The 24,410-nt window shown below is 41.5% G+C and overlaps 3 protein-coding genes across 4 annotated transcripts; 1 reads left to right on the top strand and 2 right to left on the bottom strand.

The window, feature by feature from the left end:
* The first annotated feature begins 6,952 nt into the window (after positions 1–6,952).
* On the top strand, positions 6,953–9,464 carry LOC147335606 (uncharacterized). The gene is made up of 3 exons (XM_086287520.1): positions 6,953–7,428; positions 7,523–7,623; positions 8,455–9,464. Exons 1-3 carry the CDS (start codon positions 6,984–6,986, stop codon positions 8,635–8,637), a joined length of 729 nt encoding a protein of 242 aa, XP_086143646.1. The 5' UTR covers positions 6,953–6,983; the 3' UTR covers positions 8,638–9,464.
* A 1,044-nt stretch (positions 9,465–10,508) lies between these two features.
* On the bottom strand, positions 10,509–16,515 carry cirop (ciliated left-right organizer metallopeptidase). Of its 2 annotated transcripts, XM_086280359.1 has the most exons (15): positions 16,168–16,515; positions 14,767–15,124; positions 14,321–14,414; positions 13,673–13,724; positions 13,442–13,591; positions 13,074–13,199; positions 12,877–12,967; positions 12,299–12,444; positions 12,042–12,225; positions 11,838–11,907; positions 11,651–11,747; positions 11,393–11,500; positions 11,176–11,304; positions 10,845–10,954; positions 10,509–10,766 (listed from the first exon to the last, which is right to left on the bottom strand). In XM_086280359.1, the coding sequence occupies exons 2-15, from the start codon at positions 15,107–15,109 to the stop codon at positions 10,574–10,576; spliced, it is 1,893 nt and encodes a 630-aa protein (XP_086136485.1). In that variant the 5' UTR covers positions 15,110–15,124; positions 16,168–16,515; the 3' UTR covers positions 10,509–10,573. The 2 variants fall into 2 exon arrangements, with proteins under 2 accessions (XP_086136485.1, XP_086136495.1); XM_086280369.1 differs by lacking the exon at positions 16,168–16,515 and having other exon boundaries at positions 14,767–15,196.
* A 21-nt stretch (positions 16,516–16,536) lies between these two features.
* On the bottom strand, positions 16,537–24,410 carry lrp10 (low density lipoprotein receptor-related protein 10). Its single transcript, XM_086280347.1, has 10 exons — positions 24,350–24,410; positions 22,821–22,994; positions 22,617–22,649; positions 22,256–22,400; positions 21,714–21,907; positions 21,277–21,617; positions 20,758–21,182; positions 19,777–19,971; positions 19,081–19,210; positions 16,537–18,365 (listed from the first exon to the last, which is right to left on the bottom strand). Exons 2-10 carry the CDS (start codon positions 22,867–22,869, stop codon positions 17,706–17,708), a joined length of 2,172 nt encoding a protein of 723 aa, XP_086136473.1. The 5' UTR covers positions 22,870–22,994; positions 24,350–24,410; the 3' UTR covers positions 16,537–17,705.

Genomic DNA, 24,410 nt, shown 5'->3' with positions numbered 1-24,410 from the left:
GAGCAGTTGTCAGCCACCTCCTGTACATGGAATACATCAAGCTGTTTGCCAAGAGTGAACGAGATTACCAGGATGCATAGCAATGACATCGGAATATCGTTCGAACTGGAGAAATGTAGTCCGATGATAACGAAGAGAGGGCGCGCTCTTCCCAGCAGGGCCGAAACACAGAAAACATTTTTAATTTTGGTGCGTACCAATTAATACATGTAGGTACTCATTAGAGTTCTAGAGCAAAAAAATAATGTCAACCCCTGATTTTATGACTCTCCACAGGATTTCTCTAACATGTGCGCACACACACACAATGTGTGTGTTATTTATTATATCATTATACAGTATATAATATAATCTGATATAATTACTCCTAACATTATATATTAGTCATTAATATGTAGTATTACTGAGTACGGTGTGGTGTTAATCATCAAATAAAATAATTAATTCAGCTTTATCTAGGATTAGATAATGCTGGTATTTGTACATGCTGATGATGTGATTGTACAGATGTTTTGTTATCTTGTGCATGTGTAATGGGACTAATATTAATATCTTCCAATTTTGTCCTTAGAGAGAAGCATAAAAGATGCCTGTGTTGAACGTGCAACTGGCAAGTGCAAGAAAATAGTGAGTGCCTTTTCTTACACTTGAAAAGGCTAATGCACAGGCTGAGCTAAATCTGCCTCCTCACGGCCTCATCACTGAAACACCAACAAGATGGGGGTCTGTACAACAGATGATTCACCTGGTGCTTAAACAGAAGAAGGCCATATCACAGGTCCTGAAAGCAGACAGAAAAAACAGGCACCTGGTACCAACTGACTTGTTTGGATTCGGGAGACAGACACTATCTCTACTTTCAAGATTAGGCTTAAAACTAGAGCAGATGCTCTAGTTGATGAAGACACAGACTTGACGAAGGACATAAAGAGAGCCATCCTCAAGTATTTAAATTAGAAGTACTCAGAACCTGCAACTGATGACCTTCTGGATACGGCCTCCTTTGTCGAGCCACGCTTCAGATCATCATATATAGCTGATGACCGAAGAGAGTTCACAAAAGCAAGAAATTCAGTCACTGCTAGAGACGGAAGCTGTGTTTGCCACAGAGTCACCACCATCACACACAAGCACAGGAGCTGCCGGAAAAGCCCAGAAAGAACCCAAGAGGAGTAAACGATGTCTGGGCAGCTTTTTCAAAAAGGCTCTGCTCAGCCTGGCCCAGCTGCCCTCACTGACAGAGAAGTGATTGAAATAGAGCTTAAGAGTTACCTGCAGGCACTGGATGACGAAGGAGACGCTGACCCACTGGATTGGTGGAAGCTGCACCAGGCTAATTTCCCAGGGTGGCAAGCCTAGCCAGGAAATACCTTTGCATTCCTGGCACGAGTGCCCCTTCAGAAAGGGCATTCAGCACCAGTGGTAACATAGTAACATGCCACCAATCTGCACTGACTGTTAACAAACTGTTCCTGGCGAACAACCTCTGATTTGCACACAAGGACCATAAACACTGATGTTTTGTTTGTATTTGTGCTACATATTGCAAGTTTGAAATTTGTTGTTCGATATTTAACAGACAAGAAACCTGTTAAACTTATAGGGTTTTCAAATATGTGCAGCTCTATTTTTGTGCGATATAAATAATTAATCAAGACAGCAGGAAGAATTGCAATGTTTATTTATTTACACTTTGCACTTTATTTTAAACAACTTAGAATTTTGTGTTTTAGTGATATTTTACCTGCATTTTTTTTATTCAAAAATGTTTGTGCATTTATCTTCATTTTTATTTGTTATTTAAGAATTTTGTTTTACATTGTTTGGAAAAAGTTGAAAAGTTTTGTAATTTAAACATTCTTCTTTAAGTTTTGCACAATAAATGTTTTCGAAATGGCATTCTGTACGTTTTTGAAGTGTGTTTATTATTCTGCAATGTATCTGGTATCCAAGTATGTTCAGTCATTTTGAGAAGAGATATAAGATAGATATATCACAATATATCGTTACCGCACATGCTTCGAATTATAATGCGACATAGATTTTAAGCTATATCACCCAGCACTAGGAGACGCCCCCTAGGACAGCAACATCACCTGATGTTGCTTTCATCTATCACTACGGCCATCTTCTTCTGTTTGTCTACTATGTCCGGTTGATTAGCCATCACAATGTTGTCCGTCTGTATCTGGGAGTCCCACAGGATCTTAGCACCCTAGGGGGTGTCTCCTATGGGCTGGGCAATATAGACTAAAATCTATATTGCGGTGATAGATAGATAGATAGATAGATAGATAGATAGATAGATAGATAGATACATACATACATAAAATGTTTATCGTTTAAACTTTCATGGCTGCAGAAAAATATTCAGTAACTTTGTGAGCGCTTGCTTATTTTCCAGCAAAGATCTGAAGTTGAACTTGTGGCCTTAAAGATTTCATTTCAACTCTGTTGAGGTAGAAATTGTGACACCTTGTGGACAAATACTAATAGTGCAGGTTAGTGCTTTACAAATGCTTTACACATGGAATTCTATTAGCATTGCATTCCATATAAATGTTAAAAATAATATTTCAGTGTGTGCTGGTTATTACAATAATTGTTTATATTCATCATTTCTATAAACATATTATATCTTAACAGTATTTCCTGAAAACCGTCTCTTGTCCTGTCATTTTCGCATAACATTTAAATTTACTGTAAGGGATTAAACAGCAGCGGGGAATACGTTTCATCACAATAGATGTCTGTCTGAAAGTGCTGTAACTAAGTTTAAAGATGGAAATCTTGAAAATCATGAAAATCTTAGAAATATGGTATCTAACCAGATTCTTACTCTGGATGGCATTACCATGGCCTCCAGTAACACTGTGAGGAAACTTGGAGTCATTATTGACCAGGATATGTCCTTCAATGCACATATTAAACAAATATGAAGAGCTGCTTTCTTCCATTTGCACAATATTTCTAAAATTAGAAATATCCTGTCTTAGAGTGACGCTCAAAAACTAATTGATTCATTTATTACTTCTAGGCTGTAATTCATTATCAGGAGGTCCTAAAAACCGAAAAGCCTTCAGTCGATCAAAATGCTGCAGGAAGAGTACTGACAAGAGAGAGCATATTTCTCCTATACTGGCTTACCTTCGTTGGCTCCCTGCAGAATTGAATTCAAAATCTTGCTCTTCACATACAAAGTCTTGAATAATCAGGCCCCATCTTAATGGTCTTATAAACCATATCACCCCATTTATACACACTATGCATTAAATCATTACTTATTATTAATCTCTGGCTCTCATCATCTCACCAAATCAGCAATCTCTTCTCACTGTCCTCCATTAATAAACTCACCTTCATAATTTGGAATAACGCATCTCTCCCTCTTTTACAGTGGTCCCCACTCCTGTGAAGCTTTCTCCCTGCCATTGTGGTGACCATAGTGACCCCTGTGCTAAATCAGCTTTTGCTTAATAGAAAGAAACTGTTTTGGGGTCCTCTTCTGTTTCCAAACTTTATCTTTGTCTTTGATCTCAGGCTCTAATATTGTGAACCAAACCATATTCTACAGACTACGCTTTAAAAAGACAAACTGTAATTAATTCATGCACCTTAAGGAGGTGTTTTCCTGCTGACGTGGGTGAAAACTGGTGATGAGATTACAGACTGACATGTTTTAATCCTTGCACAACAAGTGCTTTTGACTCTTTTCTTCTCTCTCTATTGATATTTGTTTGTACTTGTCATAGAACACAAAGCATTACAGCAAATACACAAAACCAAACAGTGAGAATAACCGTCACAGTCCAATTCTTAACGTTTTCATTTTTAAGCACTATGTGGGGAAAATACATCACAAATCATTCGTCAGTGGTACGATTAATGCTGCATCCACTTTTTGCACTGATTTTTGACGTAAACTGATATTTTATCTCGTTACTCAAAAAGTTATTCAGAAAGATCAGCAATCGTCTGTCTTCTGATTCTACTTGACTGATAAACATGGCATTTTTATTTAAAAAAAACAAACAAACATATTTACCACTTTATATGTCCCCAAAGTGTTATTCTACTTCTACATCTACATGGTGGTCTTTCTAAAAGATATCAGCCTGTTTCAAACATGACTGGCATTTTTCTTGAAAATGTGTCAATTCTACACCAGATGTCCTTTTTAAAGTTTCATGAAAAGTCAACAGGAGAATTTAAAGCCATACCAAAGACCTTATGGGAGACAGTTTGGCCAAAAGGTGGTGCCCTGCATCTACTTGACTCTTACCTACTATATTAAAACCTATTAGAGACACATTGCACCACACATAACATTTATTCATTGTGTTGCTGGGGCCAAACCTGTGGAACATCTGGACCAAGTGGCACACAGACAAAGAGTAACAAAGAGAATAGCATTACCAAGAGAGGGAGGCTCAGGTTTCACAACAGTGCCAGAGCAGCATGTGCAGTACAGTACATGATGATGATGATAAATGCCAGAGCCAAGTGGAGCTTTTTTGAGAGCATTTATGTTCTCATAACAACTCTTGATGTTTTGCTGATATTACTTAATTGATATTTTCCACGTGACTTCCAACAGCCAAAACAAAGTTCATATCATGTACAGAGAACAATGAAAAAGAAAAAAAATGTATATTTGCACGGACTAAAAATATGCACAAAAATAAAAAGGGGCTGAAAATGGCATGCCTACTATGAACTTATTCTTTGCATTGTTTTCAATTTCACACCTGAACTCTGCAAATTAAAAAAAAAATTCCTGCTTTTAAAAGGTTTTTAGTGTTCAGAGATAAAATGGTATACAACAAAGATGAATATTTCAATTAAAAGTTGTGACAACATAATGTCCTTTTACTTTTCAATAAAGTTTCAGTCCCCTCCATGAATCGCTACCTTATCGTGTTGGAGAGGTTTGTGTGTCCCAGGGAACCCAGGGGGTTTGTTGTCAGGGAGCTAGACCCCAAGGTAGGGGTCTCCCATGGCAAATTGGTCCTGGGCTAGGGACCAGACAGGAAAGGGGGGTTGCACTGAATCATAGTTGTTATTAACCTCTGTCTCTCTTCCACAGCATGTCTTTTGTCCTGACTTCCTTCTCTCATCCCAACCGGTCGCAGCAGATAAGTCTGGTTCTGATGGAGTTTTTTTTCCTGTTAAAAGGGAGTTTTCCTTCCCACTGTCATCAAAGTGCTTCCTCATAGGGGGTCATGTGATCGTTGGGTTTTTCTGTAAAGAGCCTTGAGGCAACTATTGTTGTGATTTGGCGCTATATAAATAAAACTGAATTGAATTGAATTTAGTTAGGCCATGGGAGGGGCTCGGAGCAGCTACTCCTCCACATTAAAAGGAGCCAGTTAAGGTGTTCTGGGCAGGTCCCACCGGGAGGAGGCCCTGGGATAGACCCAGGACACGCTGGAGAGATTATATCTCTTGGCTGGCCTAGGAGCACCTTGGTGTTCCCCCAGAAATTACCAGTAACATGATCTAAATAAGTGGTGTGTTTTTAACACAAGGAAGTCCTATTTAATTACACAGCATCAGTACTGCCTCCTGCATGCATGTCAAACAACATGTGTCAGATAGAATAATTTATATTTATTTATTAAAACACTTTATAACCAGAAATTGCTTAAAAGTACAAGATTCACTGCCACTAGGTTGTTCTGGTTAAAAATAGCACCTCAAAAAAAAATCAATTTGGCTAAAGACCGGCCACGTGGGGAGGCAACCCACAGGGAGGAGTGCCCAAGGGGTGCCACCAGTTACACACCCGTGACGTCGCACTGCAACCTAAATGCTGCTTTATAGTTGTATCCCGGTGTTTACACTCACAATGCTTAAGAGGGAACCTCACCAAACGTGTCTACTCACCACAGCCAAATAATTTTCTGGGGAAATTAATCCGATCTGCAACGCAAATGTTATCGTCGCCATCTACGACAGAAATGAGTCCCAAACACTTAAATCCTCTGATTAGACAACTAGGGGAGGGGTGAATCTTCATGCGGCGTTCACAGACACCACGCAGGAAAAGAAGATCTACAAAATCAAGCTCACTACACCTGCGTTATGTCCTCAAACAAAATGCAGACATGTAAATGTAGTTCATAAAAACAGACAGAGCTCCAGTCTAATGAGATGCATCTTATTCAGTGTATAATGTTTATGTTCACCATTTCCCCCTGTCAAAAAATAATAATATGTCGAATTATTATATGCACTATATATTTTTATAGTGTGCTAAATAAAAAAGGTCAGCAGTTAAGACTTCCGGATATATTTTTTACAAATAGGTCCCTCTGACACATTATTATTATGTATTGTTATATATCATTATTATGACACATGTCAGAGTGTCACAGTAAAGATTAATAAGCCTAAATAACCAGAGTCCAGTTTTTATCTTCTTGTTCTTCGTGGTCTCGTCTTCATCGTCTCCTCAGCAGCAGGAGTAGCACTGTGTGGATGATGGACGTGTTTGATCCCATAACAGCAACATCCGCCCTGAACACCACCCGGATGTCACCAGCTGAGCAGAAGCAGAGAGCAAAGCTTATAACGGTAAACACAGAGGAAAGTTACAGAATCTGGTCGGTTTGAGTGGAAACAGCATCAGCACAGAGATTGATGATTGATTCGTCTGACTGCAGGGCCGATCGATATACTGTACTTTATTATATTTTTATTATTGAAATGTGTTAACGCCAAAGAAATTTCTCAGAAAGGCGAAAGTTGCACATCTTTGACTCTTCACAGATTCTGTTCTTCAGTTTACAGTGACGCTCTTCATCAGTGTGGACTTCCCTCTGACATTCACCTTCACAGACGGACCCACCTGTGCTCCAGGTGTATTCTCCGCCCACAGGTCCTCCTCCTGTTACCTGGAATGTCGCGCCTCACTTTGGCACACAGTCTTGTGCAACCGGAGAGTTACAGCCCCGTAACTGAAAATCACGTGATTTTAGTAAATGAAACCAGTAACCGTGTGTGTCCATTGCCGCTCACCTGTGGAGATAAACGTGGCAAAGATGGGCAACAGCGAGACAAAGAAAAGAGCGACCGCAGACTACACAGGACCCCAGAGCAACCAAGCGAGAGTTAAAAGGAGCTTAACTTTAAATCCTCAGAAGAGAAAACAGTCCGTCCGACTGAAAAACCGCCCTGCTAGTATAGATGGAAGCACCGGGTTTTGGGATGGTTTTGATCCCTCAAGGCGCAGATACTTGGAAACTGACCTGGACCTTTACCACGAACTGCAGAACCATCTGGAAAATGCACGGCGGAGGATGAGAGATAAGGGCAAAAAAGACGTTTCTGGAGGTCTGGACGCCAATTTGGTGACTGGAGAGGAGAAATGTTACGACCCAAACGACACCACCCTTACATTTGTTGAAGGAGACGATGATATGGACTGTAAGTAGTCAAAGAACCAGATAAATACTTTCAGATTTGACAGCATGGGCTTAAAAAGATTTTTATAAGTTAAGTCTTCCTTTTTGTCTCATAGTTGAGGGCAGAGATTATAAATCTCTGAGAGCCCGGATGTCCTGCGGTCATTCTGTCACCCCCATGTCTCTCACCAGCTGGTGTCACCAGTTGTTGGACCAGGTACCACATGTTTATTATTAATCAGATTCTGAAGTATTAGTATTAGTATCCATCGTCTCTCATTGTCCTTCTTGCACATTTATCTTCCCAACTTTCCACATAAATTATGAAATTTACTTTGCATGATTTAAAATCTATTTCTAAATCATTTCTAAATCTATTATAAACTCATTGGCCAATTTGTTAAGTACACCTTGTTAGACTTGCTTTTGCCTTCAGAGGTTTTGAAGGCAAAGTTTAAAAGAATATAATTCGACACAGTAGAAACATTCCTTGGATGTTTTGGTCTATATTGACTCAACAGCATCACACAGTTGCTGCAGATCCCGTGATGGGAATCTTCCATTCCACCACATCCCAAAGTACTGCATTGAATTGAGATCTGGTGGCTGGTTGCAAAATGGGCAAGAAAATAGCCCACGTGAATTGTGGCCTCAGTTTCCAATTCATAGCTGGCAGGTGTGGTCTTCTGCTGCCTATGTGCTTCAGGGTTCAGTGTGTGGTGCACTCAGAGATGCTCTTCTGCATAACTTACAAGGGTTGTTGCCTTCCTATCAACATAACAAAGTTTGGCCATTCCCCTCTGACCTCTGACATCACCAAGACATTTTCTGATGCTCACTGGATATTTTCTTTTTTAATATTCTCTGTAAACTCTAGAGTTGGTCAGCAGTAGATCAGTCCGTTTGGCACCAAAACCCATGCCACTTTCAAAATCCACTAAATTAAATTTCTTTCTCGTTCCGATGTTCAGTTTGAACCTCGGCAGCTTGTTTTGACCATGTCAACATGCTCAGATGCAATTAACTGATTTTTTTTTTGATCCCTCAGGGTGAGAGCCGATTTGTGTGCGGCCAGCCTGACTGCAATGCTGAGTGGTCACATGAAGAGGTCTGTAAAATGGCTCTTCTGACTCCTGAAGAAATCAAATACTTTGAAAAAAAGATGCTCAGCAGCACTGTCATGAATTACCTGGAGGTCAGTGATGTATCAGCAAGCCGCGGGAAATCGTGAACACAACATCGGCGTCAGGGATGTGAGGAATGTGGGATCCTGGCTGTGCCTCAGCCTAAGCCCATTCAAAAAGGGGCTTACTGGTGGTGCATGATGGCACTAAGAGTAAAAACATTTCCTGTCCTCGCTGCAGGGTGGAGCTCTGTTTTGCGTGCCTGAGGCTCACTGCAGACCGTGCTTCACCTTCTAATGCTTGTTCACTGGTGTAGCTCGAGGACAACCCTTTAAAGCAGGCTGTGTGGGCTTCAACATTTAATGGTTTGATTTTGTGATTTCAAGAAATGAAACACGTTTTGTACTTTTCTATTATTTAAAAATATCTTTTGGATGCTGTTTTTCTCATTTAAATGGGATAAGATAGATCGACTCTTATTAGCCGCTGACAGTATTTGAAAAAGGCTTGAAAACTGGTTAGAGACTGGAACCAGCTGCGTTTCCAGTCCACTGTGACTTTTTTATATTTTCTCTCTGATGACCTCACTCTGACGCTGCTCTCCTCTCTGATCTAGCCACAAATAAAGAGATGGTATTTATTAATTATAACAACAACACAACATTTTTTTTGCTATTTTTTAAAGCAGTGAGAGAAGAAGTTAGAATAAACATTTGTGGTAATTTAGCAAAAACTAAGTTTTACTAATAAAGAATATTGGTTGTTAAACTAGACCTCGTGTTCAACACAACCTGCTTGTGTCTCGTTTTCAATATCCCTGTGTGTCTGAAAGCATAAATACATGTATGAAGACAGTATGGACATGTGTTTGACTGTTTCTGATTAGCCTGTGAAAGAGGACATCACTGCTTTCAGTTTTGTGACACAACATTAACCTGGGAAATCACTGCGTCCACTTTCTGGTAAACATAAAGATTGGGATAAAGGGCTGCTTCAGAAATTGTCTTTGGTTCATTCAAATGTTTAAGCATTATTTATTTTCCTTTACTTGTTTGATACATATTATGCTGAAGCATTTTTTCTTTAATTGTTTGTCTTTAACAACTTCAGGCATGTGCATCACTGTGCAAAAGTCTTGAGCCACCATCATTTTTGCTCTCAGCTTCTGTTGGTGTGAGCCAAACTATATTCTACAGGCTGAGATTTAAAAAGCACAAGTTTAATTCAATCATGTTCGTGTTGGGTCACAGCACTAGGAAGCAGCAGCTTTCTGCCAAACTGGTTTCAAAGTATCTGTCAGTTTGCCAGCAGGTGTTTGTTCTGTCACGTCCCTTCGTGACGAATGACTACAAAGAACCTCGAGGTGGGAAAACAGGCTGACTTTGTGTCCTGTAAGTCTCGGCAAGTCTGGGCACACGTTTTTCCAAGGCATGTCATGACATTCATATCTACATTTGCATCTTGTGGAAATAATATGCTCACTTACAATAACAATCACAGGTCATTTGTCATCTGTGTCACTCCTGTGAGATGACAAAACTGTTCTAGAGGAAGTGTTTTAAAGGAAATTGCTCGTTCGATTCTGCTGTATCAGCAGTAAGACTATCTCTAAATTACTGAACCTAAATGTTCAAAAGTGAAGATGGGGATAGTTTGGAGGTTTAATCAGTGCAAAAAATCAAAATACAGTTAAAAATTGACAATTTGTTACCATATATTTGATTATTTTACTGTTTACCCTCATCCTCTATGAATTTACATTGTATTTAATGCCATAAACAAGTGTAGGTTAGAGAAATGTCCATGACAGGGAAATGATTTTGATGGACGAAACTAACATTTAGTCGTCAAAATCACATTTGACAAAAATAAAAACTGATTTATGGAAGTATAAATCCAGCTTCTCCTGCTGATAGAGAACTCCACAGCGAGACAATCAAAGGTAGAAAATAAAAACACCCCAGGAAATAAAAGTAAAAGCAGTTTTTTAATTTACTTTAAAATTTATAATTTAGTCTTTGCCCATTCCTAAGAACAGGCTTTCTACAGATGACCCTGCTGGTCAGGGGCCACCATGCGTGTTCTGAACATACATGAGCGACATTTCCAGCAGGACACCATCAGTGCAGCCAGCAGACACACAGCAGCAGTGAAGCACAGCGCTGTGGATACAGGTGGGTCTGTGGGTGGTCTGAGGGGAGACCAGGTCCCATCATGGGCTGAGGTAGAAATCTCACTACACAGACAAAGAGAAGTTAAAATGAAGTATATGTTGCTTTAACGGACGCCGGGGCATGTTTGAAGTTGTACTCACCACCTGATGCATGCAGGAAGTGTCCTGACATCATCTAAGGGAGGAGTCACATCAGGGTACAGACATAACCTCCTGTCAGGGCAGAAAACTGCACCATTGTATCCTTTAATCTGATGCAAAAATAAATAATTTTTATATATATGAGATGTTGACTGTATTATCCATTAGGATGTTTTTATACTAAGATGCTCTTAATCATATAAATGTGGTAATAATAGAAACATCTGTATAAATGAAACTGTTTATATGCACAAAAACTGCAAGTTTTAACTCTGAATTAATGCTCATCCAAAAACATATAACACTGTAATAAGCCATTATGTTATTATACCTGAATGTTGCCCCCTGCTGGACAGTCCACCCACTCAGAGCCAAACACCTGGATCTGATACCTGTTCGGTCCGGTACACCTGTGCCTATAACACCGGCCCTCCACAGAGCTGCCGACCTGACTCTGGTTCTGAAAGACAGACGAGAAGTTACAAAGGATTCAAAAGAAAGGGTGAAGAGAGTACAGGGGAGGACCACACACACACACACACACACACCTGTGTGCTGAGGCTGGAGAGAAAGCATCTGCTGTCAAAGCCAAAATTCTCCCCGCTCAGCTCATCTTCAGCTGTCCACCTGCTGCTTTCTTTTTTCCAGCATTCACTCTGAAGTGCGAGATTCAAAACGTGTACTAAAGATAAATACATGACAATAATAATAATAATAATAATAATAATAATAATAATAATAATAATAATAATAATGTCCTCTCATCTTCAGTGTTTAGTGTGAATGCACGAAGATACTCAGCTTACTCCATTCTGCAGGGGTTTATACACTCGACAGCCCTCCAGGTATTGGTCAGTCTGGCACTCCCCCTTGTGGAGATGAAGAAAATGACATCCACGTCCACTGAGAAGTACAAATAACACAAACATTTAGGACAAAGTGACAGAATTTCTGTATGAAAATATATGTTAACACTAAATTACTTTAATTTACCTTCCAGTGCAGAAGAAGGATGAGGAGTTATCTTGGCAGGTTGACAGGGAGCCAAACATGGCTCCTTCACCTATTAATAAGTCATAAAAAAATTTTATTATTTAAAAAGTATGATCACAGAGTGTCCATGTTCAGCTTTTGTTAAGTCTCCTGTTATGATGATGCAGTTTTCAGTGCATTTTCTTCATATTTCAGTTTCCTTACCGTCTCCCCAGACCAGACTCTGAGCCCGGCTCAGGTCGACGGTGTACCAGCCCGTGTCCTGTAATGCAGCTAAGGTCACTGGGTCGATCCGAACTGTGCTAGGATCCCCGAGCACTGCCGACATAATGGAGCCCTGCAGGACCCGGGACTCCCAGTGTGAGGACACCCTGCCTGGAGCTGCTTCCTGAGGGGTGAAAGCACCGTTAGGTTTCCTTTTTAGTTTGTTAAAGTTTTCTGCACTGGAAGCTGTGCAGTACCAGGTTCTCCAGTGGTCCTCCCAGCTCCGGATCGCTGGACACCAGGTGCTTCTGCAGGGCTGAAATGACGGACGGGGTGTAAATCCTCATGTGGCCGGATCCGTCTGAGTGACTCGCTTTGCCTCGAGGAGAACAATCAGCACCCACTGCAGGATCCAGCAAAGAAATCGCTGATAAAGAACCACCTTCTGACCAAAGCATGTGATCTTTAATGAAGGTCAGACTCAATACACTAACTTATTATAATGAAAAAAATGTTTTCTACATTTTAATCAGATTTGAGTGTTCTTCTTTGTGTGTTACCACTTAATATTTGCATTTTTAATTCCCAATTTTTGTTCTTCGTCCACACTTTGCACAGTTTCAAAGTAAAGTAAACAAACTTTTGAAGACACCAGCCCATGTGTGGAAGGATGAATGCTTATATAATCTCAATCGTCGTTAGATTTTATTATAATAACCTCACTCACACACATTAAGAAAAATGAATTTTTACACAGTTATTACACACTCACTAATGTTTGTTAAATTACAGTTAAAAAAAAGGATAAAGTGGTGTAAATGATGTGTTTAAAAACCTTGGGAAGAGGAGGAGGAGTAACAGTCTCTCCAGGTGCTGAAGAGATCCTTAGAAAATCCAAGTGCATGGAACAATTCATGAATGACAGTCTGGAGAACAGAAGAGTATAATCTGTCATCATGATCCATCCTTCTCTGTTAAAACAGCCACAGAAACCTCACTTTTCACATCATGTATCCATAAAAGTAATCGTACCTGTACTGTAGTCTGGTGGCTGTATGTGGCTCCTGTCAGCCGGTCCCTGCAGATGACCACCACCCCAGCTACAGGTCGCCCGTGACTGTCCGTCTGGCAGTGAACAGCGTAGGCCAACACACTGGGCTGAGGAACAAGAAGATACACTGAGGAAGAGGTGAAAGCTACGTGGGCGAAGTTTAATTTAGACGCTTTAAAAAAAATTTCTTATAAGAAAGTGGAGAAATATATGATCAAATAGAGCAACAATTTACTGCTGTTTTCAATCATGAATAGAAACTTAATGAAGAAATGTCAAAATGTTTTAGGACTGCTGGGATTTGAGTGGTTTTATATCAAAGATTTTTCTGTTATCTGTAGGTTTGCACCTCTGCTCTGCACTTGTCTGTGTCCTGTACATGGAGGTAAAGCAGGAAGTCGGTATCAGGGACTCCAGCACCTTCAGGTCTGAGAACAGTCCTTTTGTGTGAATCGGCCTCGGGGTAAATATCACATCCAGCCAGGTGGTCGTCTGGGATCTACTGATGTTGATACTGTATTATTCAGAAGCAGCAGTCTAGTACATGCTGTGTGTGGCAGCAAAAACATTTGATACTCACGGTCGCATCCAGGCAAGTTTCACTTCCGTAGTTTTTGTTGGCTCTACCACACCTGGGAGAATAAAAAGTCTGCTTATTTCCATTTATTTGCATAAGTTGACAGCTGATAGAGCTCAGAGATACGGGACAGTATGAGTGAACAAATACAAACCTGTTGGTGAGTTTAAATGAATAGTTACTTGCACTAATGTGTACATTTCTTTTAAAGAGTGAGAGCATTCATTAACTTTGAAACATGGTGTGTTAGCTGGAAGCAGCTAACAGAAGGTTAGCAACAATACTCAAATGATACTCAGCTTTTATTAAAAAGTCGTCTGGATATTTTCTCTTTTCTGGATAATTATCTGTAAACTCTGGTTTTGTGGTTTGTGGGAAAATATAGAAATATTTAGATAAGCTGCCTGACACCAACAACCTGCCACCTTCAAAGTCACTTAAATCACCTTTCCTCCTCGTTCTGATACTCAGTTAAATTTCAAGAGTGCCTTTTACCCATGTGTACATGTCTAACTGCATGTCATATGATTGGCTGGTTGGATTTTTGTGTTGTATGTAAAATAAGAATATAGGGGGAAAATCATTTTAACGACTCAAATCTTGCCAGAGATGTTTGTTTGAGGGACTGGAGCTACACTCGTCTGTACTTACCTGTTGTAGTTGATAGTACTTGAATCCCTCCAGAGAAACTTGCAGTATTTGTTGATGTCTCTGCTGAGCAGTAAAGGGCCCGGCACTCTGTTCACTGTTAAAATGTCAGCAGTTTATGAGTATGAGTGTGTGTGTGTGTGTGTGTGTGTGTGTGTGTGTGTGTGTGTGTGTGTGTGTGTGTGTGTGTGTGTGTGTGTGTGTTCAGATCCAAGATTTACTATATTGTTACTGAGCACTACCTCAAAGACACAATGCAGAATGAAATTATGCTGCACAAGCTCACATAAATACATAAAAACGTCAGTGTTATAAAGTCAGTGTTACTTATTTAAAAAACACAAATATTCAGTTATCGCACAATGTTGATTGCATTGAAATTTCTTTGTTGTCAGATTTGTGGAGTGTAATAATCTACAGCACACCAGCCGTTTCTGTTCAACAGTCACCTGACAGTAAAGAAGACACCACTCTCACAGCTTCTTCCACCGCTGCCTCCAGCCTTCCTTTCTCAGCCTCTGATAGGCTGTCGCTCTCTCTCGGAATCCAGGTCCGGATCCTCATTGGCTGTGGTGAGGTAGGAGTAGGTGAGCCAGATTTTCCCAGGATGCTCCTCTGCTCCTCTGACCTTCTGAGCCTGAGCTCCTTGGGTGGGCTGTCTGTAGCGCTGACCACTCTGACCTGAAGCTCATCAAAGATGCACCTCTGCAGGGCTCCTGGGAGCTCCACCACGACCACCATTACCACCAGCACAATCCCCACCCAGAGGTTCAAGGATGGAGGGGAAGCCATAGTTATGGTGGAAACCTATTTCAGGGTAACAGTGAGGAAGAGGAGATGATGTAATGTTTCAGATGGCCGCTGAGGATCCCAAAATATGGTCGTGAATTTATTTGATTTTATTTATTTCTGTCTTTGTGTCATGTATTTGTACAGATTATAAAAAAGGATCAATAGTATTATTCTGACAATTTGGGGTTAAGCGTAACATCATTAACTCCAGCTCCTCCTCTGTCTCCAAACCATCATAGCAAATCTTGCTGCCATGTTGCAAACAGAACAGTTAAAATAATAAAGTAACTGTAAACACTGAGTTCTTCTGTCTGCAGCTTTGAGCTTTCTTAGGTCAGTAATGACCAATCAGAGGTCCACAGAAGCAGCTACATGGATAGATTCACTCAAACTATTTAAATAATAGTAAATTACATTTTACAACTTTCAGAGTCTCTAGAGAACAAGTTTGGGCTGGCACGATTAACTAAAATAAATACTTCATCAGTAGAAATAGTTAAAACAAACAAATCAAGGTTTTGAGGTTTCAGCTCACTAAAAGCTGGCTAATAGCTGCAACTGTTTAATAAACATACTGAATAGAAAGTGGTTACTAAATGAAGTGAAAAGCTGTTAAAGAAGAAAGTAGTGGATGGAAATCATAATGAACAGCTATGGATAAGCAAGTTTGCTAAGCACAAACACTAAGCAGCAAACAGGAAGCAATCCAGATCCTGTTTGATGCTGGTTCAAGTTTAAACATGAAAGGCAGTGATGAAGAAAGAGTGCATGAGTCAATCTGACAGAAAGGTTGGGAAACCTCATCATGAATAATCTGAAGTAAGTAAGGTTTTTCCTCGAACAGGTGTGTAACTGGACTGTGTGGTGCAGGGTTTTGTAGAGTGTGAGGTCTGTTAAACAGGAATGTAATGCAGAGCGTTTAGATCTTGCTTTCTTTAGATGTAAAGGAGATTGAGTCATCATTGAGTCGCCAAAACAGAGGTTATCGCGTTGAAACTTGCACGTGGGGTGCTGTGTAGAAAACCGCTTCAATAATTAAATGGAGTCAGTATTATTACCTGGTAGACGGCTGCGACCTCAGTCCATCTGCGGAGTTTCAGAGCTCTAAAGTAAAAGCATTTTCCTTTTATCCTCCAAACCAGAGCAATGAGCACAACTTCTGCATTCCCACCAAGAACAGCTCTCTCCTTCTTTCTGTGGGGAGTCTGTGTGAATTACCACAGATCCTTTGAATACAGAGCACAAAGAAACACCTCTGACATGTCTCACTGAGGTGTCAGGTGGCACCCCCACAGCCGATATCCCCAAAAAGAAAACACAAAAAAGACAAAAAATTTAAAACTAAAAGTGCAAATCGTTTAATCTCAGCCATATTTTTTTACTTATATACAGTGAAGTTGACCCAAATAAAATCCCCCCCCCCCCCATTTACCTGTCAATTTAAAACTGTCCCTCCCCAAAAAATACATTCAACAAAGCAAAACAGGAACAATTTAAGGAAAGAGAGACAAAACCTGCTAAAAGAAAAAAAAAAAAAGACCACAAAACTCGTAATAATAATAATATTAATATTACAAATGGCACACCACAAGTCTGCTGAGTCGAAATGTGACCGAATGCTGTTGAGTCTCGTCAGATGTGAGGTTCTTTTGTGAATTTGGAGGCCCCCCCTCGACCCTTTTTATCACTAGGGTGCCTCATCTTCCTGTGCACACCTACACACGTCATAAAATCAGGCACCAAAGAGATTGTCTTTTGATACGTTTGCTTTTTGTTTTTTTGAAGGTTACATTCATTCACCGGGGGAAGAAGTATTTAAACACGCAGTAATGTTGGAATCGATGTGCACTAGAACGAGGGTATCCAAAAAGTTATTGCCAGCTTGAAGAGTACACATGCAGTTTTTTTTAAATCCATTTTGGAGTGAAGTCACCATGACGACGTGAGGAAAAAGTGACCCTCATTGTGTGCGTGTGTGTTTCTGCATGCAGTGTGTGTTCAGGAATTCTCAACATCCTTGAGGTCTCTGCAGGAGGCTCCTTAAAGGCACTTAAAAAGGGGGGATTTGTTTCGTGATATATCATGAGACTGGGTGCAAGTGAAGACACTCCTCATGTGCAATCACACTCCGCTGTCTACGCGAGACTAAAACGCAGTTGCATTCACACAGTCGCAGTCACACAAACACAACAAATTCTATTATAAGAGCTATAATCATTCAACCTGACAGTAGCCTGCCTCAGTATCTGGATAGGGAAGATTCTTCTGTGCAAAAAAATAAAAGTTCACCTTCTACGTGCAGCCCAGCGTTCAGTAAGTGCTCACGCATAATACTCATCTGCGCTTCTTCATCGGCCGTGCCGTTCGTCTGCATTTTCTTAAGGAAGTCTTTTTTTCTTTCTTTAAAAATACTCTATTCATATATGTCAGCAACGCAAAGCGATTTAAAAAAAAAAAAAAAAAGGCACCAGACTGGCACAGAGAGGAAGAGTCCCACCACCGGCCGCTCCTGTGTTTCAGTTCAAACGAATGTGGAAAGACTGGTGGGAGGTAAAGTAAGAGGGAGGGGGTGGGAAGGAGTGGGTGAGGAAGTCGGTCAGGTGAGCATGGGCACGTCGTCTTCTGAAGTGTTGTCCTCCGAGAGGGGGATGAGCAGCACATCGTCGTCCGATGAAGAGGAGGAGGAGGAGAAGGAAGGCGAGGCAGAGAGGGGCACGTAGTTGGTGGAAGAGGGCGAGGCTCTGAAGCGGGAGATGCTCAAGCCTATCGTGTGGAAGATGGAGGCCAGAGATGGGCTACTGGGAGGCACGGCAACAGGGGGAGTGTGGGGGGCGTCCACAGGTGGAGCTGGGGGTGCGTAGGGAGGGGGAGGGGGGAAGGCGACAGGAGGAGCTGAAGGCAGCGCCAGTAAAGGAGGCGGAGCTTCCAGCTGGTGCTGCGCTGGCTGTGCCAACAAGCCGAGTTTCTGGGCCACCGGCTGGTTGACCGCCTCCACGGCTGATGGGGAGCTCGCGGGCGTGGAGCGAGCTGCTTCTTGGCCTGATGTAGCGCTGTCTGACTGCTGCTGTTGCTGCGCCTGCTGCTGGTTGGAGCTTGACGACTGAGTCTGCCTGGATGCGGATCTGGGGATCAGACCCCACCTTCTCATGCGGCGAACAGCCCGGCGGATAAATCGGGGCCTACGTCTGCGGTGTGGGGAGCTGGCGGCATCCTGGCGAAGCAGCTGCAGGATTCCTCTCAGAGAAAGAGTCGAGGTCTGACAAAGAAACACAGAGCAGATTGTTTCAACTACCTTCAGCAGCTCGTGTTCAACATCCTAAAATCATTATTAAAAATCATTAAACCTGCTGAATTTATTTACGCGACACTAATCAAAGTTTGAGCTTAGTGTAGGCGGCTTCAGCTAATCCCATCAGGCAGAGCCAGCCACTTTATCCCTCCGCCTCCACTGCCTCAGCTGTCTCACCAAGGAGTAAACTCAGAGTAAACTTGCACAGTAACAGCACATTAGCCTCATCTTAACACTCCTACAACTTCAGCCCACATCCAGCTGGGGATCAATAAGGCTGCTATAGATGAGCTTTAAGACCGAGAGCACTACTACACATTAGAGTGTGTGGTTTAATGTAGTAACAGCTATCGGCTTTTCTGCGTTTAATTACATTTATTAAAGCCCTTAAATCAAAAAGCCTTCAATAAGATGTTGATTTGTAGGTTTTAACACATTAATTAAAATTGAAGTTAGTTAATCAGTTTTTCCTGCTGAAATTTCAACACTTGGGTTTTTTAAAAAACGCCTCTAAATGCCTTAAATGTATATTGTAACTCTGCAGGACAGGCTGCAGTCAATCACATGGGTTCTTTAAACAAATGAGCATGATCTAAAGTCCTGACAGGATCCTGGATTGATGAAATCCTGACAGGTGCGTCCATGCGGGCAGTTAAAAATCTCTGGCGCTCTGCTCTCTCACCTCATTGGGGTTTTCTATGGGGAAGTCCTCGACTGGGGGGATGATGCCCTGTGCGATCAGCTGACCGTAAGAAGGCGGGGCCTGCTGCTGGATGAGCTCCGCCTCGTGGCGGTTGATTGGCGCAAACATGCTGTGAGAGGATAGAGGCTCTTTTAGATGCAGTCACACACATTGCAAACTTGCAAGGCACATTTTGTTTTTGTTTTGAAGCATCACGCAGATCCACATAAAGTATACAAATATAAAGTCTAGAAATAGATTTGACTCTAAGAGGTACTATTAAAGGTTAAAAAAAGGTAAGCTTTTAATACACTGCAGGTTATTGGTTCCTGTTGTTGTACATAACTCAAGCATTTAGCTGACAACAACAACGAACAGGCTGTTTTTTTGTTTTTGTGTGGAGTGTACTGTCAGTGTCGTAGGAGGCTGTGCTATCCATCTGAGAGTTACTGTCTGGCAGTTCTGGCAGCAATTAAAGCCAGAAGTTAGGAAAACAATGTCTGCATCTCCTGACTCATCATCTGAGATTATCAGCACAATATATGAGTCAGTCTTTTCTTCTTTAAAAGTGGCAAGAAAGCCTCATTATGCTTCATCAACGGAACGAAAATAAACTAAAGCAGCTACTTTGTAGAGCAGAAGAGCTTCGGCTGCAAACCTCAAACAAAAACGCAGCAGAACCATTCAAAGACTTACCTGTACTCCCTCGTCCTGAGCGAGTACAGCTTACAGGTACAGCCCATGGCAATGACCAGAAGTAGTCCGCAGACCAGGCTGCCCACCGTTGCCGCGGTGATGACCTTGCGGGGCAAGATTACCGTGCAGTTGAGCTCGTCTGTGCCGTCCTTGCAGTCCACCTGGCCGTCGCAGCGCCAGCTCTCATACACGCACCTGCAGAGGGAACAAAGAGCCGTTTGTTACCAGAGCAGGCTGGAAGAAAATGAGTGGCAGGTTCAGTTTCACAGAAAACATCAGACGCCGCCTGAATTAAGACTCACAATAAAACCACAACGCTGTAAACAAGGAGAAGTGAAACAGGCTGAGTTAAAAGGATCCCTACGCTTAAGCTCAAAACTTTCCCATACACACTTTGTGCTTTTGTTACAGAGCGAGCTGCATTTAGAAAAAGGACGTTGGCCTATTTTAAGACACTGTGGCTTTTGATAAAACATGCAAACAATGGCAACTAGTTAACATTGCACTATTGCAGAACTACACAATAAATAGCAATAGCATCATTAAAAATAATCACAATAATGTAAAACCATAATAAACAGCTGTATATAAATATAACCTGTATCAATGCTTTTTGGAGGAATGCAGAATCTCTACTGTCAACATTGCATATTTATTTCCTCATACGTAACTCTGTGCCTGTCACACACTGCTGCAGGATGGGTGATATTTCTACAGAAAAACAGCAGAACCACAAAAACCACAGCAAAGCCAATTTAAACTCTAAGATGGTCATATGTCACATACAGACACGCCCGAGCCTGAAACTCCACAAACCTGAATGGTTATGAAACAAAGCAAAACAAAAACAGCAGCACCCGTTTCCACGGTGAGTAAAATAAGCATGTACAGGGTGAGAACGCCCTCTGACACAAACCCTAGTGCACCCCCTTACTCCTTTTATGTTGTGTGTGGAGCTGTGTGACACAGGTGCACACTGACCTGTCGCTGTCACAATGAAAGGTCCCCGGCTGACACACGGTGCAATCCCTCTCGTCGCTGCCATCAGCGCAGTTCAGCTGGTAGTTGCATCTCTCCGTCAGCGAGTAGCACTGCGGTTTGCTGGTCGCTGTCGTCCTCTGTCCTGCCATTCCACAGGGAAAGTGATTCGGACTGCAGTTCCTGCAGCCCTCCTCGTCCTTTCCGGTCTCGGGACAGTCCCACTTCCCATCGCAGTGTTGCTCCTGTGTAAAACAACCTCCTGCCGCTCCCCCGCAACGACCTTCCCACGGAGGGCAGTAGCCCTTAACATGAAACGTGGCGTTAAAGTTGGAGTTCTCTGTGCCAAGAACTCTTTTATACACCACTGACATCACGCCGGTGTTGGATTCAACTTGGACCGATTTGGAATTGGAGGAGCTGGTAATCTGTGAAAATGCAGAAGGGTTTTCAAAAAAAATAAAAATAAATAAAAAGAGAAAAACATTTGCCAGTAATGAATGTTTGGGTTGGGAAACTCACGATTTTAATAATGTCTCCTTTGCCTTCCTCTCTGTTGTAGATAGTGAGTCGGTCCCCAAAAGCTAGCGTCAGCTTTTGCAGTTCCAGACTCAGCGGCCTGGAGTCCTCAGGATCCAAAGTCCAAACACAGGACTGACTTTGACCCTGACAAGCTGGAGGGGAGAAGGTCCCATAAAAGGTCTGAAGAAGCCCTCCACAAGGACAGTCACAACCCAGTTCGTCGTTGTCATCAGATTCTTCATCAAGACACTCCACCTGCCCATTACAGCGCCAGGAGTGGGGAAGGCAGCGACCCCCGTAGCATTTAAAAGATGTTTCTGGGCAATCGCCTTCATATGGATCTGTACAAAGGGAGGAAGATAAAAGGAACATTTAGATAATAATTGGGGGGAAAAAAGAGCTGGAACTGCAAGCAGGCACATGTCAGGACGTCATACCTCTGGCATAGTTCAACAGAAATGATGACACAGGGAACATATGAGGGAGGAAGTGGTGCATCACTGTAATATTTCCCCCTGGGAGCTCGATTGGCTGCGGCAACTTAGAGCCACACAGGATGATTGGATCACCTCCAGCCGACGAGTTTATAGACACCCATTCTTTCTTACAGCGGACAGAAAACTGAGAGAAGCTGTGGAAAGATTTGTAATAAGAGAAAGTTTGTATCAGTGAACAGAACCCACAGTTTCTCAATCGCAGACACTGAATCTCAAAAACTTTTTGTTTTTGTCTTTATCTCCATATCTGGGTCATTCATTACTTCATAAACGATAACAGAAAATGATCAGGCAATATTAAGCATTTATATACTTTTAATAAAGCAAAAACAATCAATGCATTGCACAACTGGTATATTTACTCTGTTAATAATTATCCCAGGTCGCCTGATTTGCGGTAAAATAATTGGGAGTCAATTATTTAACGTCTTCGAGCTTTTAAAGCGTCATCTCCTTTACGTGCCACCTTTGAGCATCCGTACCTGAGAACGATCGGCTCATCTTCTGGACCCGTGATGATCCAGCCGTCGGACATTGAGCCGAAGCAGAAGGACCAGCTGTGGTAAACAGAACTCCTGATCACTCCCACCTTATCGTCCACCACCTGAAGGGAGCGCCCACAGTGGGCTGTGATAAACACAAGAAAGTAGAGTTAATAAAAGCAGTTCCTGGTTTGGCGAATAAATTAAGTGTTGTTGTTGTTTGATGTTGAACCTGTCAGGTGTGAAGAAAATGTAAATGTAAACGTCACTAAACCATGAATGGTGTTGTTTATTATCTGTGGGTTTGAGGCATATTCATTTTCATAACATGATGAAACATGCAATGACTGGTTTTCCTTACATGAGCTGAGAGCAGGCTCAAAACGGCTCCATGCTGCAGAGGAAATAAGCAAAAAGAGAACAGAGAATGTGCTTTATTATCGCCACTCACACAGACTGTAAATGCTGTATGACACGAAAAGTTCAAACATGACCTTTGGTTGATAAACATTTAAAGCAGCCACCTAAGAGAGATACACAAACAGCCAAAAACTCACTCACTCACCTGTTATGCAGAAAACCAGGAGGGCAGGGAAGCTGTAACTGATTTTCATTGTGGTAACGTTTCTTTTTTTAATGTTTAAAAATGTTTTTTAATAAAAAGTTAAGGGGGGGGGGGCGTAAAAAAGAAATATTAGAGAAGTGCCATGGCAGGAGGTCTTGTTCAAGAAGACTTCGCCTGTAGAGAAAAAGAAAAGATGAGTGAGACACATCTTTGATCTGGGTGAACGACTATCAAAGTTTGTCTGGACGACAAATGAGAAACACAAAAACATCTGAGCCAACACTGGCTATTTTAATTTGTTTATTATCCATCGTAGTCATCATAAAATAGCCATTTCCGCAATCAAATCCACAATAACTGCTTCTCTGAAACAATCAGCTGTCGGCAGCAGTTATAATGAGTAAGATTTTAAATTAAGGAGTAACGTTTAGATGCTCCATTGTTCATTAGGCGTTTGATGTGTTTTCATGCCGGAGCAACTTCCTCATGCAACCCCCTTCCCCAAAGGGGATTTGTATCTCTTCCTAGCATCAAACCGGCAATCGTTCCCTTGTTAGGTGCAGGTGTAAACCACTAGAGCATGTGTTTAAGAGTAACTTAAACTATACTGTGAGTAATGCATGCTGTAGATATAGCAGAATATAGTCATATGTAAGCTGACGGTGGAGCAGAATTAAGTGTCATCCCTGAACTGAGTTTATAACTAGTAATAAACTGGGCGTCCATCACTTCTTATCTTCATATAAGGATTATAACATTTTTAATTATATAGTAATATTACACATACTACATTTTATAAAGTTCATTATTTATATTGAAAATGCTTTAAAACTACCTTAGATCCTTTGTTACAAGGTACTTTTAAGATAACCACAATTACAAAAAGGACAGCAGCGGAAAAATGCCTCTGCGTTATGCAACACACACACAAGCACCAGCATGTATTAATACACACGAAAATAATCAGTTACTGAGGAAGTATCAAGGCAGGAAAACTCAGCAAAGGCCCCTTGAACACAGATGTTATTTTGATCTTTATTTACACACAGTCAGACGTAACACCCGACACACACACAGCGATTTCCTCCCTGTAATCTTCTCAACAATGACGCCAGAAACGCTCCCATTTCCGAGAAAAAAAAAACCCGTGAAAACTAACACTTTCCTCCCTGTTTCTTCTTCCCACTAAGATAAAACTATACCGAGATCGAGTTCTGCTTGATTAAAGTCATATTTATGTCCATACGTGTTAAGATTTCGACCACAGATTAGGTAACGCCACAGTTTCGGTTTGGAGAAAGGAGCAGCTGCTCTCCTTTACAGCTTTAACAGCTAGTTCCCAGCCTAGCTAAAGGCTAACGCCAAATCTCACTGCTCGCGTCGTTTGAAGGGCATTTTTCAAACCGCGACACCCCCATAAAAGCTCTGTGAGGACAACACGAACGACTTAAACACACAAACCAACTAAAATATATAGTCCAGAAGCAGAAATAACACAAGTAATTCATAAAAAAGTACAGAGCCCTTACCATGTCGGTCGGCCTTTCTTGTTGACAAGTTCGAAGCTACTTCCGTATATCACAACTCGTG

Source organism: Aulonocara sp. 'chitande type north' Nkhata Bay, linkage group LG3, assembly GCF_057382095.1.
Source record: "Aulonocara sp. 'chitande type north' Nkhata Bay isolate Kocher_YH1m ecotype deep benthic linkage group LG3, A_spYH_male_GT1.1, whole genome shotgun sequence".
NCBI lineage: Eukaryota > Metazoa > Chordata > Actinopteri > Cichliformes > Cichlidae > Aulonocara > Aulonocara sp. 'chitande type north' Nkhata Bay.
Note: the sequence above shows the minus strand (reverse complement) of the source record. Positions and strands in the feature narration are given on the sequence as shown.